This window comes from Balaenoptera ricei, chromosome 7, assembly GCF_028023285.1.
Source record: "Balaenoptera ricei isolate mBalRic1 chromosome 7, mBalRic1.hap2, whole genome shotgun sequence".
NCBI classification, from domain to species: Eukaryota; Metazoa; Chordata; class Mammalia; order Artiodactyla; family Balaenopteridae; genus Balaenoptera; species Balaenoptera ricei.
This window is the reverse complement of record NC_082645.1, coordinates 117,730,131-117,743,365: the sequence shown is the minus strand read 5'-3', so window position 1 is coordinate 117,743,365 and position 13,235 is coordinate 117,730,131. Positions and strand designations below refer to the sequence as shown.

The 13,235-nt window shown below is 42.6% G+C and overlaps 1 protein-coding gene across 4 annotated transcripts in view; it reads left to right on the top strand.

The window, feature by feature from the left end:
• The window catches only part of IQCA1 (IQ motif containing with AAA domain 1), a 166,898-nt gene that overhangs the window by 65,411 nt on the left and 88,252 nt on the right, over window positions 1–13,235 (top strand). For all 4 annotated transcript variants that reach the window (XM_059928994.1, XM_059928990.1, XM_059928992.1 and 1 more), the window contains one exon: window positions 5,104–5,226. In XM_059928994.1, the coding sequence (XP_059784977.1) occupies window positions 5,104–5,226 (123 nt within the window). The remainder of the gene's footprint in view (window positions 1–5,103; window positions 5,227–13,235) is intronic.

Here is a 13,235-nt window from a genome sequence, read left to right as displayed (position 1 = left end):
ATGACAAGCAGCCAGACATGTTTCATGTTAGCTTTTAAAGGTAACAATTATAGAACTAAGAATGTTGGTGGAATGTCTAAATTGTCCATCAGAAACTCTCAAAAGTAGAGTTAATGTCCAGTCAAACTAAAAGCAAAAGAAAACTGAAAACGTCTGGTTAATACGTACACTAAAATCAAACAAAGGGAGCCACAAAGCAGCATGACTTTAAAAGGCAGATGATTGAAGAGTCAGGACAGCATTGTGGTGAAGAATCCGAGTTCCACTAGGTCTGCAGCCTTAGGCAAGCGACTTCCCCTCTGTGTCTCAGTTTTCTCGTCTGCGGATGGGGATGCTAAAAACACCTGCCTCCCTGGGCCAATGCAATAATTAGATGAGATGATACATGTAATGTACTCAGAATGGAGCTTGGCACCCTGAAATCATTCAGAAAGTCTTAGCAGTTGTTACTAATGGGAGGAGAGGGAGGAGGAGGGAGAGGAAGAAAGGAAGAGGAGAAGGAGGAAGGGGAGGGGGAGGAGGCAGAAGAGATAGACCAAACACAATCATTATAACATGCATGTATACAGTCAAATTTATATTTGTAAAAACAAAACAGTGCAAATACTTTTTCTGAAGTGAGCATAATCACATTAATGCCAAGCCCCCCAAAAGATGGAATACAAATAGAAGCTCAGATCAGTCTTCCTTATGAGTATAAATGCAAAAATGCAAAGTGAAATATTAGCGAAACACTACAATCAAGTGGTGTTTATTCCCGAACGCAAGCATGGTTGTGTTTTGGATGTTCTGTGAATACATTGCATCATATAAAGAGATCCAAAAGGGAAAACCATAAGCTCATCACTGTGGATGCTGAAAGGGCATTTTACAAATTCAACTCCCTTTCTTGATATTAAAAGGTAGAACAAAAAATGGAATATATGAATACTTCTTCAACATGACAAAAAATATTTCTTAGTTCAAAAGTTAATATCATGCTTAATGAAATTCACAAGAAACATTTCCACTGATGTCATGAAAAATACAAGGATGGCCATTATCATCATTGACCCACAGGATCTATTGAACACTATTACACAAGAGAAAGAATGTAGAGATAGAGAATTGGAATGGAAGAGGGGAAATGGTCACTTTTTGCAGATATGTTCTGTACTTAGAAAAGCAAAGAGAATAAACTGAAAAACACCTTAAACAATATGAGAAGTAAGACAGGGAGTTACAAAATTAATATGCAGAAAGAGAAAGCTTTTCTATGTTCAAACAGCAGCTACATAGAAAATATAATAAAAGAGTCCATTTACAATGGCAGCAATGACACGAAGATAAAATATCCAGGAATAAATTTAATAATAAATGTGTGTTCTATGGGAAGAACAGCTTAAAACATTCTGAAGAATGAAAATGAACAGATGGAAAAGCATATTGTGTTCTTAGGTAGGAATACTCAATGTTATAAATACTTCAACACTCCCAAACATCATCTATACATGTAGTACGATCAAAATAAAAATACCAATAGCATTTTGTTGGAGTGGGGAGTCAGGGCATGCAGGTGGTGACTAATTTGATTCTAAACTTTAGGTAGAAAGTAAATAACCAGGAATAACTAGTAAAATTCTGAGAACGAAGGGTAATGAGGAGGAACCAGCCCTGCCAGGTATTAAAACATGTTTTTAAGAGCCCATTGATACAGGCAAATGACTAAATGAAAAAGAATAGAAAATCAAGAAATATATCCAAATACACATGGAAATTTAGTGTATAATAAAGAAGCATATTATCTTTCTTGTAGAAGGAAAAGAAAAAGACCATTTAATGAATGGTATTATAATAACCAGGTTGTCAACCGGAAAAGAAGAAAATTCATCTCTATCTCTTGATACTTTACCCCAGAATGATTCCAAATGGATCAAAGATTTAAATGTCAAACAAAACAAAAACACAAAAGAACTAGAAGCAGCCAACAAAGAAATATGTCACAACCTCAGAGTGGGAAAGACCTTTTTACCTCTGTCGCACAACCCAGGCGTCATAGAAGAAAAAAAACATAAATTAAACTACATTAAAAAAAATTTTTTAACCTGCATGGCAAAACCAACCCCAAGTAAAGTCAAATGACAGATGACACACTGCAAGAATTATTTGTAATGAGTATCACAGATAAGAGATCATTTTTCTAATATATAAAGAGCTCCTACAGCTCTATAAGAAAAAACTCAATAACCCAATATTTTTAAAGCCAAAGGCTATGAACAGTTCTCAGAAATGAAAATCTAAATGGATTTGAAACATAATAAAAGATGTTCAACATATGAAAAGACAATCAACCTCACATGTATAAGAGAAATGCAAATTAAAGCTACACTGACAGACAAAATTGATAGATTAAACCTCATCAAAATTCAAAACTTTGGGGCTTCAAAAGATGCCATTAAGAAAACGCATAGCACAGGGAGATCAGCTCGGTGCTTTGTGACCACCTAGAGGGGTGGGATAGGGAGGGTGGGAGGGAGGGAGACGCAAGAGGGAAGAGATATGGGAACATATGTATATGTATAACTGATTCACTTTGTTATAAAGCAGAAACTAACACACCATTGTAAAGCAATTATACTCCAATAAAGATGTTTAAAAAAAAAAAAAAGCAAATTCACACGATTAAATGCTAATTAGGTGAAAGAACATTAGAGGGTATATAACATTTATTTTCTCCACAAAATTTGCATATCTTTAATACAAAACACCATGTTTCAATTCTAATTTAAAAATATCATAACATGGAGTTCTTGGTTAATCTAGATGGAATGAAAAAAAAAAAAAGGGTAACTAATGAGAACCTACTGTATAGCACAGGGAACTCTACTCAATGCTCTGTGGTGACCTAAATGAGAAGGAAATCGAAAAAAGAGGGGATATATGTATAACTATAGCTGATTCACTTTGCTGTGCAGTATAAACTAACACAATATTGTAAAGCAACTATACTCCAATTAAAAAACAAAAACAAAACAAAGCAAAAGTACAAAACCTTAGTGGACCATAAATACCACTTCCTATGTTGGCAAGAATACAGAATTAAGAAAAATCATTATTAATAATAAAAATACTTAATGTTAATAAAATTTCAATAACATTAATAAAAATTATTAAAATGCCAAAAAAAAGAAAATGCAAATACAAGAACAAACTGGAAGAAGATATTTGAAAACTTATACTTGATAAAGGATTTGTATCGAGAATGTACAAAGAATTCTTACATCTCAATAATAAGACAAACAGTACAATCAAAAAATGAGCAAAAGACTTGAATAGACAATTCACAAAGGAATATATATGAATAGCTAATAGGCACATGGAAGGATGCTCAACACTGTTAGTCATTAGGAAGATGAAAATTAAAACTATAATAAGGTACCATTTCACAACCACTAGGATGGCTGTAATTAAAAAAAAAAAAAGACAATAACCAATGTTGAGGATGTAGAGAAGAGGCAATCCCCCTACGTGGCTGGTGGGGATGTAAAATGGTGCAGCCACTTTGGAAAACCAGTTTGTCAATTTTTTTTTTTTTTTTTTAGGAATTCCTTTATTTTTATTATTTATTTATTTATTTTATTTATTTTTGGCTGTGTTGGGTCTTCGTTTCTGTGCGAGGGCTTTCTCTAGTTGCGGTGAGCGGGGGCCACTCTTCATCACGGTGCGCGAACCTCTCACTATCGCGGCCTCTCCTGTTGCGGAGCACAGGCTCCAGGCGTTCAGGCTCAGTAGTTGTGGCTCACGGGCCTCGTTGCTCCGCAGCATGTGGGATCTTCCCAGACCAGGGCTCGAACCCGTGTCCCCTGCATTGGCAGGCAGATTCTCAACCACTGCGCCACCAGGGAAGCCCTAGCCCTTTTTTTTAAGTGCATACCTTGCTCTCCAGAAGTAACCACTGTACTGAATTTGGTGTTTATCATTCCCTTACATTTCTTACATTTTGACTATGTATGTGTGCATCCTGAAACTGTAACCATCAAGTGTCATTTTTTTGTTTCACTAGATGCATTTCACACTGAAGGATGAATTTAGAGATATCGTTAGGCATCTTGCCTCTTTACTTTCTACATTATGCAGGTCATCCTGGTTAGCACCTGTTTGAATCCCAGCTCAAGCCACTTAGTAGCTGTGTGTGTTGACCATGTGACTGAACGCTTTGTGCCCCATTTCCCTCATTGATAAAACAGGTCGATAACAGCTTGCACCCGTGGGCTATGCTCGGCAGTAAATGAGCTCGTCTTTGTGAAGCTCTTAGAGACATGCCTGGCGATCGTTAGTGCTGTGGATGGAAGTGTTGACTTCATTCTAAAGCTGAGGAAACTGAGGCTCAGAGAGGTTATGCCGCTTGTCTCAGTCACATGACCAGTGGTGAGCAGAGCCCGAGGGTCAAACAGGGTATGTGTCCCGTCACGGTCACCATCCTGCCTCCCAGAATTCACAGTGGGTGAGAGCTCAGTAAATACCTGCTGTACTGAATGGAATTATATAGCTCTTTACAAACTTCCGCTAATTCTCCAGGGACGCTAATCCTATGTGAACCAGGTATTTTTTAACCAATATTTTAAATTTTAGGAGAACAAATGGATTTTTGTAGGAAATACAAATTAAATCACAGGTGAAAGACACCAACTCTGAGGAGAGATGCATGATCATATATGGAGTCCAAGCAGGAAACAGCAGGGGTTCCTGGCTGGGATTTGGGGAAGAGGTGTGCGTGGGCCTGGCGCTCGGGCTGCGGCTGAGATGCTGAGGGAGCCGAGACCTCTCCTGGTGTTCGTGGAACCCCTGGGAGCCAGAGCAGCTCTGAACCCGCAGGGAATTGGTTCAGAAATGTCCACCCTCTCTCTCTGTCTGCCCTCCAAGATCCCACTGCTGCCTCCACTGATGAATCCAACCAAAGGCAGATGGCAGGAGGGAGCCCAATGATGTTAGGAGGGGTCGGTCTGTGGGCCCAGAGCAGGGCAGAGGAGGGACACTGGTACAAATACTTCCTTCCAGGCAGGAAAAATAGTCCTCATCTCGATCCAACTCTGAAAATGCCACGATGATTTTGTTTTTTACCAGGTTATTGAGGATATTATTGCAAGCCAAGAAGAGGAGGAAAAAAACAAAAAGAAGAAAAAGGAAGAGAAACCCAAAAAAGGCAAAAAAGGAAAGGAAAAGAAAGAAACAAAGGAAAAAAATAAGGTAAGGTATTTGGAATTTTAGAAATTGGGGATTTTTTTTGCTTTTTTGCTTTGAATCCGTGGAATAATCTCAAATTTGTTGAGACTGTAGTCACTCGTTTCCTTGGGAACCATGCTATCTACCAGCTGTTTTTCTTTTTTTTCTTCTTTTTTTTTTTATGAAAGCTGACACTTTTTTTTCTTATTTGCTGTTTATTTTATACATATTCGTGTATATATGTCAACCCCAGTCTCCCAATTCATCCCACCACCACAACCACCTGCCACTTTCCCCCCTTGGTGTCCATACATTTGTTCTCTGCATCTGTGTCTCTATTTCTGCCCTGCAAACCGGTTCATCTGTACCATTTTTCTAGATTCCACATATGTGCGTTAATATACGATATTTGTTTTTCTCTTTCTGACTTACTTCACTCTGTATGACAGCCTCTAGGTCCATCCACGACTCTACAAATGACCCAATTTCGTTCCTTTTTTTGGCTGAGTAATATCCATTGTATATATGTACCACATCTTCATTTTTTTTTGTTCATGTTGGTCGACAGTTGCCATCTTTTCTATGACTCATAAATACCTATTAGGATAAGGAGTGGTTTCAACAACTCAGATACTTTACATTATTCACAAATGTGATAGCTTTGAATTTTCATTCTTCAAGGTAAATGATTCCACTCATCTTTTCTCAAGGGTAGAGATAAGGAACAGTTCTTGGCAAACTAAGTGACCACTACAAAGTCAAAATAATTGTGTCTGCTTTCACCAAAGTGTGTTCATTTCAATTCATCACTTCACGTCGACATCTTGGACCTGTTTTAACAGGACTTGTTTCTTCCTACCCAAAGGAAAGCAGAGTTCAGAGTCACTGTGGGCCGGGCATGCCCTGTGCGATGGGGTTGCTGGGTGGTGGGCGGGCAGGGGGGTGCTGCTGTCCTGGGTGCGATCGGAGGGGTTTTCACCCTCAAACAAGTGGAGAGACCACTGCCAGGGTGGTGGTTCTCTCCGCATAAACTCCTTCTTTGGGAAATGGAATTCAGGCTGAAAGCTAGCGTCATCTGAAAACGTGAATATGTTCACTGTAGCGGCTGACCCAGACAGATACTGCTTCACAGCTGACCAAAACCCTGATCTGAATCAGAGTGGATCCTGAAAGGCTGTGTCCCTCTGTGACTGTCCAGAAGCAGAGACCCAGCTCTAGCTCGGCTAGCCGTGGCCATGCTCTCATATTCTGAGGATTCCCACTGACGCTCAGACTCGCAACGTTCTCTGTGGGAGAAGCAACTCACTGGGGTCTGGTAGATGAATCTGGGACTTTTGGATGCATCACAGTGAGAGAGAAATTGGACGGGCTATGTAGTCAAGGAGTGATTGGACCAAGGAGGCAGAAGTTGTGAGCAAGGGAGAGGGGGGTGATGGTGAATATAAAATGTCAATACCCAAAGTCCACGAAAATGCAAGTGATAAAAGCCAGCCTCTTGTTTAAAATCCTTTGGCTTGATTGAGGCGAACACTGCAGGCGAGGGTCCCTTTCCAGTGGTCACGCCTGCACGGTGATATGCGGAAATCAAGCACCTGTCCCCGCTGTCCTGCCCTCTCTAACTGTGTTCCATTGTTTCGCTGCACGGACAAAAGAAGAGAGACCCCTCCCCACTCATTTTGAGCACAGCCCACTCCACCGTAGTGGATGCTGAATGGGGCCCCTCTGATGCCCCCTTCAGGACCAAGGGGCTCAATCCCCAGCTACCCAGGATGTGGTGCTGACCCCTCACAGTTAGTCCCTCCCCAGGAACTGTTCAGGGTCTAGGAGGGTGCTTCAAATGAAGTGAGCCGCCGCCACGGGGCACGGGACTTCAAGGACAGTCACATTAGGGACTTCCCTGGCGGTCCAGTGGTTAAGAGTCTGCGCTTCTACTGCAGGGGGCACGGGTTCAATCCCTGGTCGGGGAACTGAGATCCCGCAGGCCTGCATGGTGCAGCCAAAAATAAATGAATAAATAAATAAACAAATAAATAAATGAAATGAAGAAATAGCATCATCTTAGAAAAAAAAAAAGATAGTCACATCAGGGTACAAAGACCCAGCCCCTCACCTCCCAGGACAACTCTGAAGGGTTCTCCTAGCTCCTGGGCTCCCTGCGGGATCAGCTACCATTCTCTTGCAATTGCATCCCAGTTCAGCTCCCCCTCTGTCCAGTTTAGCTCCCCCCTCTACCCAGTTCAGCTCCCCCTCTGTCCAGTTCAGCTCCCCCTCTACCCAGTTCAGCTCCTCCCTCTGTCCAGTGCCGCTTCTCTCCCTCCCTCCCTTATGCGTGATGTTCCCAACAAAGCACCTGCACGTTCTCCATCTCAGTTTTCCAGGGAATCCCACCCAAGGGGCCAGCTATTGCTCTGTCTCATGGACTTACAAAGCTTTCAACCTTGTTACCTTTGTGATATTTTAAAAAGGGTCTATTTTCCCTTAATGGAGATAAGTTGAAATATTCAGATGTTTTTATATGAGGTCTTTCCCAAGTTTTCTGCTATATATAAGGGGCTGGCAATTGATAGATGACCAAGTGTTATAAAAATACTCAAAGAATAACCATACAGCTCTGCTGTTGTGGTTAGGGGTTAGAGTTAGGGGTGAGTCAGTATCTGCAAGTTAAACAAAACTCATTTCCTCTGTTTCCTGCCTTACCCTCTAACCAGGATGAATAATAGACGTCTTTTTCTACAGGTCAAAATACTAATTTCCACGCAAGGATTTGAATAGCTGGTCTCAGGAATGCTTCCTGATTCTTTAGGAATGATTTTAGAATAAGACTTTAAAAAGTCAATGGAAAAGGTAATCTGATCTATAAGAAACATACCAACATCATTTAATTGTATCAAGTTTTCGTAGAGATGAACATTTCACATTTTAATAATCACACTGTCACTCTGTAGACCTGTACTTTTCATATAAATTCATTTCTAAGTAATTCTGAAGGATTTTCCCCATCATTTGCAACTACTTCATAATTGCTGATGTACTCAAACTTTGCTTTTTTGTCCAAAACCATTCATCATTAAGTGACTATTTAATAGCTAGTTAGTAAAACACTATCACTCAACAAAGAGCAGATTGTGTAGCAGATAGTTTCAGATTTTTATGGAACAAGCTTCGCTAACAGTGAATTTTAATTTGCAAGTGTCAAACTCACTCATGCATATTTAGAGGAAGAGATGCTTAGAATAAAATTGAAATTCTTCCAGCTGTCCCTTTTCTTAGGCACTGCTTCAAAATTATCTTGCCAGGTGGAGGAGGATTTTAAAAATTAACTGTATCAAGTGAGCTGTCTTTTTGGTTTTGGTTCTTTTTTTCTGGAACAAGTTAGAATTTTAGGGGTGCAGGCAGATCAGTAGGGCAATAGGTGGTCTATGGGTTCCCTGGAAACACTGAGATGGAGAACGTGCCGGTGGTTTTTTGTGAACATCACCTGCAAGGCAGGGAGGGAGAGAAGCAGCACCGGGCAGAGGGGCAGCTGAACTGGGTAGAGGGGGAGCTGAAGTGGGATGCATTTGCAAAGGAGCATAAATATCCAGGGAGTAGCTGTTGGGAGGGGCCTGGAGGGTGAGTGGACCAGAAGGCTGGGCGGGGGCAGTATTCCAGGCAATCTCCAAGCCACAGAACCAGAGGACAACTTCAGAGCGTGGATGACAGGAGGCCAGGATAGGTATGCAGTGTGTGGAGCCCGGAAAGGCTGCAGCAGGCAGTGAGTGATCCCTTGGGGGGCCTGGCAGAGACTTCTGCAGAGAGAAGATGGACCGAGAGAAGACCCTGTAAAGAGGCTGAAAAGACAAGCTATAGACTAGGAGAAAGTATTTTCAAATTACATATCTGACAAATAATTTGTATCTAGAATATATAAAGAATTCTCAAAATTCAACAGTGAGAAAAAAAATGTCTTTCTTTTAAATCTTTTGTTTTAAATCCATCTCTAAAAGTATTGAGGATTGCAGATAAGGAGATCCCCTTAAACGAGGGCTTTGATAGAGGAGATGCTGGTGCCAGAAGGACATTTTCTGCAGACCAATAGCAATCTCTGCAAATATGCTTTCAATACCAACATAATTTTATTTGCCTCACTCTGGACCTCATGTTGGCTTTAGAAACAAAAATACAGAAAAAGAGCACTCTGTAATCCATCCCTACAATTCTTTTTTCTCTGTTGTTTTTCAATGTTCCGTATGTTCAACCACTTGGAACTATTTTCAGTGGTTTTGTCCTGCCCATAACACATGATCACGCGAATACTAAGGAGTCTTCTGTAAGTTTCCTCCAGCCATAAAATGACTTGACTTGGTGCTCACTCCTTCTGGAAAGCTCCTTGGACCTATCCGTATGCAGCACGATTAGCTTGAAAAGCTATTGTTTGTCTGCAGTGCCACCCAGCCGCTCTGACCACAGTGCCCCTTGGCCCAAGGAGGTGCTCCACATTGAACCTTGGAGCCAAGCACGTTCTTATATAATTTTAGAGTATTTCAAGCCAAATTTTGCACTACTTCACACAGATGGAAAAGTGAGTGTCATGGGTTTCCAGAGGCTGCTATCAGGAATAAGGATTTCATTATGGAAATATACACACTGAGCATCTTCTGTGTCCACTGAAGTGCAGAAAGAGAGGGGATATAAGGAAGTGAGAGGCTTCTGGGCTGTAGAGGCAGGGGCTCGTAACCCAGGGAACACGGACCCTGTGGATACACACCCTGAAATTGTACGGAATTATGCAAGATGCATTCTCCTGGGAAGAAGGTGTATGGGTTTTCTTTGTGTTTTCAAAGGATTCTTCTCTCTAAGAAGCTCAAAAGCCACTGCATGCAGGAAGGACATATTGGGTTGTATACGGGAAGGGCCAAGAGAAGCACTGCAGACCCAGAAGAGAGCGAGGCTCTATGAGCACCGGAAAAGGTGGAGGCTTCCCGGAGGGGGTGGCACCTCAGGAGAGCTACAGGAGTCTACGCATGTCTCCTCATCTCAGGGGAACGAAATCTCCTGGCCGCTGCCCCACCTCCTGTCCTGCACGTGCAATCTCTTCTTCCCGCAGAAGCCAGAGTGACCAGACTCCAGTGTGACTCTGATCAGCGCTCCTAACAACGCTTGAAACTCAGGAGCTGTGCAGTATTTATTTCTGAAGGAATGAGGAAGTACTCAGGTGAGGACCCTAGGGTGGAAGTGGTGGATGGAAAAACATGGAAAAGCTGCAGGAGATATCGCAAAGGATGACCAGCCTGGTGGCCTGGGTGTTTGAGGAGGAGAAGGAGACCCGGAGTTGAGGTGGCTTCCAAGCGTCTTGAGCAACAGGAACTGGCTTCAGAACCTTGATGGTGGACATCCAGGTAGATGTCCGACTATCAGCTGGAGGTTCAGCACGAACTCAGGTGGGGTCAAGACACGGTGTCGATGCAGGAGTTGCCCCTGTGCAGGAAACGCTAGTGAAGGCGGGAGGATGGATGGGTTTTAGGAAAACCGGTGTGGGTATACGTTGGAGGACCTGGATTACATCCATCTATCAGGGCAGGGGGAAGAGGTGAAACCAACCAGGGAGATGGAAACAGCCTGGCCGCAGGGAGAAATGCAGCACGATGACGCTCCTATTTAATTTTCCACCTGGGTGAATTTCTAGAAGGAGGAAAGGAACGTTTTCCTTCTGTTCCCCTAAGTCCATTCACCGTGAGAAGTGAAAACTAAGAATACGATGGAGGCAGAGTCAGGAGACTCTTTAAAGAGAAGGGACCACTGGTGTCAAATGCCGCAGAACAGTCAAGGAGGAAGCTTGAGAAAGAAAGTGTGGTGATGAGAACATCCCTGGGGCTATTTCAGGAAAGCGGAGCAAGGGCAGGAGGTGCAGAAGGCAGATGACAGGCAGGCAGGGGACTCGGGCTGAGACCTGTGGGCAGCTGGTGGACATACCTCCTTCAAGAAGTTGCAAAATGATGACTTGAGTCGAGAGAGGACTTTAAGATGGGGAAGAACTGTAAATGTACCGGGACAAAGGGGAAAGTGCCCGTGGCCTGGGAGAGCTTAAAATTGTCAGGAGGTGATGCCGAATAGAGTAAGACAAGGTTTCTCTGCAGCAAAGAGCAGCAGAGGAGAAGCCGGGAGAAGCACAGGCATTTGAAGAAGTGAGAAAAGGGTGGAGAAGGGGAGACCGTTGTATTCAAATGGCCTCTGGCTTCTCAGTGTAACAGGAAGCAAGTTTGAAACTGGTGTGACACTGCTCAGCTAAGAAGCACACAGCGAGGCACACGCAAAGACAACAGGCAGGTGGAGAACCCACTCACGCTGGGACCGTCTCGGGCTTCAGTTGTACAGCTGCCCCACGCCACCAGCTGGGTGTAGCCCGGACCAGAGCCAGACCGATGCAGGTGAACTGTGTTCTCTGGACCCTGATTTCCCAAACTGTGACTTTCTGGAAAGGTCACAGAGATTTCCTTCCAGGAGAAGTAGGCACTAAAGACAGGAGGATCCCGGGATTCCTTTGCTGGCCTGGCCCTACCCTGCAAAGGCTCATTTAATTAGCATATCAAGCAATATATAACGTCACTCAAGCAGTACATGTTCAGTGGAGAGGGGAAAAAAATCACTGATTAGCAGAAAGAGAAAAATAAATAGAAGTTGCCCTTGCACCCATGACCCAAAGTTAATGGTCATTAACATGTTGGTGTATATACCCTTCCAGAAATTTCTTTATGCATGTGTATATGTATATATATATATATATATATATGTAGTAAGATACATTATTGCTAGTAACTGTTAATTGTCACGTCCTGATATCTATCTATCTATCTATCTATCTATATATATATATATATATAGTTTCTTAAGATACATTATTTCTAGTAACTGTTAATTGTCATGTCCTGTGGAGATGTGAAGTCAAGATAAAGATAAGGATTCTGAGCTGGAGCATGTCAGTTAAGCTATGAGAAGGCTGAGTGTTAGCTCGAGCTAAGTCTTCTTAAAGGGCAGAGAGGTCAGCCAGGTGGACAGAGGTAAGAGTGGCTCCCCCAGCAAAGGGGGCCTGTGAGGACTACAGAGGTGGGTGCAGAGCCGGGATGGTGGTGAGTGGGTTGGGGAAGGAGACAAGTTGGTGGTCTGCATGGCCCGAGGGAGAAAGTCGTATATTCCACAATAATAGCCGGGAAGCTCCTTCTGACAGAAATTAAACCTAGATATCCGCAGAGAAAATTGGGACAGATGTATTGAGGACATAGCTATATATTTTTAGACTTCAAATTGTAGGTTTTGTCAGATCTGCCATACATCTTTCATGTGGGAAGGCCAAAAAGGTTGAGTAACTGATTCTCCAGTCTCAATGGAATGTGAGAGCAGAAAAGGCAAATGACATTCTAAATGCAAGCTTGAAAACAGTTATGAGATGATGAAGTATTTTTACAAGTCAAATTTCATGAGATATCACATTATCATGCATTTTTATTTTAAAAGGCAGTTTTTAACGATGATAGCTTCTGGGCTGATTTTTTTCACTTCTGGATCTAAAAGCGGATTCTAATTTCACTCTCAGCTCAGTGGGAAGTAATCAGCCTCTTCCCAGTCACAGCAACCTCACTACTACCCCCAGGACAGAGACCCTAAGGGAACCATCAAATAATCTGAAAGCCACAAGTGATCAGTCTGACATTTGGACCTGTATGTTAATAGGTATATGCTGAAACACATACCCCCATTTAAGAAACGGAACAGGGACTTTCCAAGAGGTCCAGTGGTTAAGACTCAGTGCTTCCACTTCAGGGAGCACGGGTTCGAGCCCTGGTAGGGGAACTAAGATCCCACGTGCCGCATGGTGTGGCCGAAAAAATTTTAAAAAAAAACCGGAACAGATGTGACCCTACTTGAATTTTGACACTTACCCACTAATGTGAAGTGCCGACCGTCCCTCCACCCACAGACCGCTTCAGATGCACACGTTGGCTCATAGAAAATTTCAACAGGGCTTCTGTTCGTCTGAGTCCCTCTTTAAGCCAGGC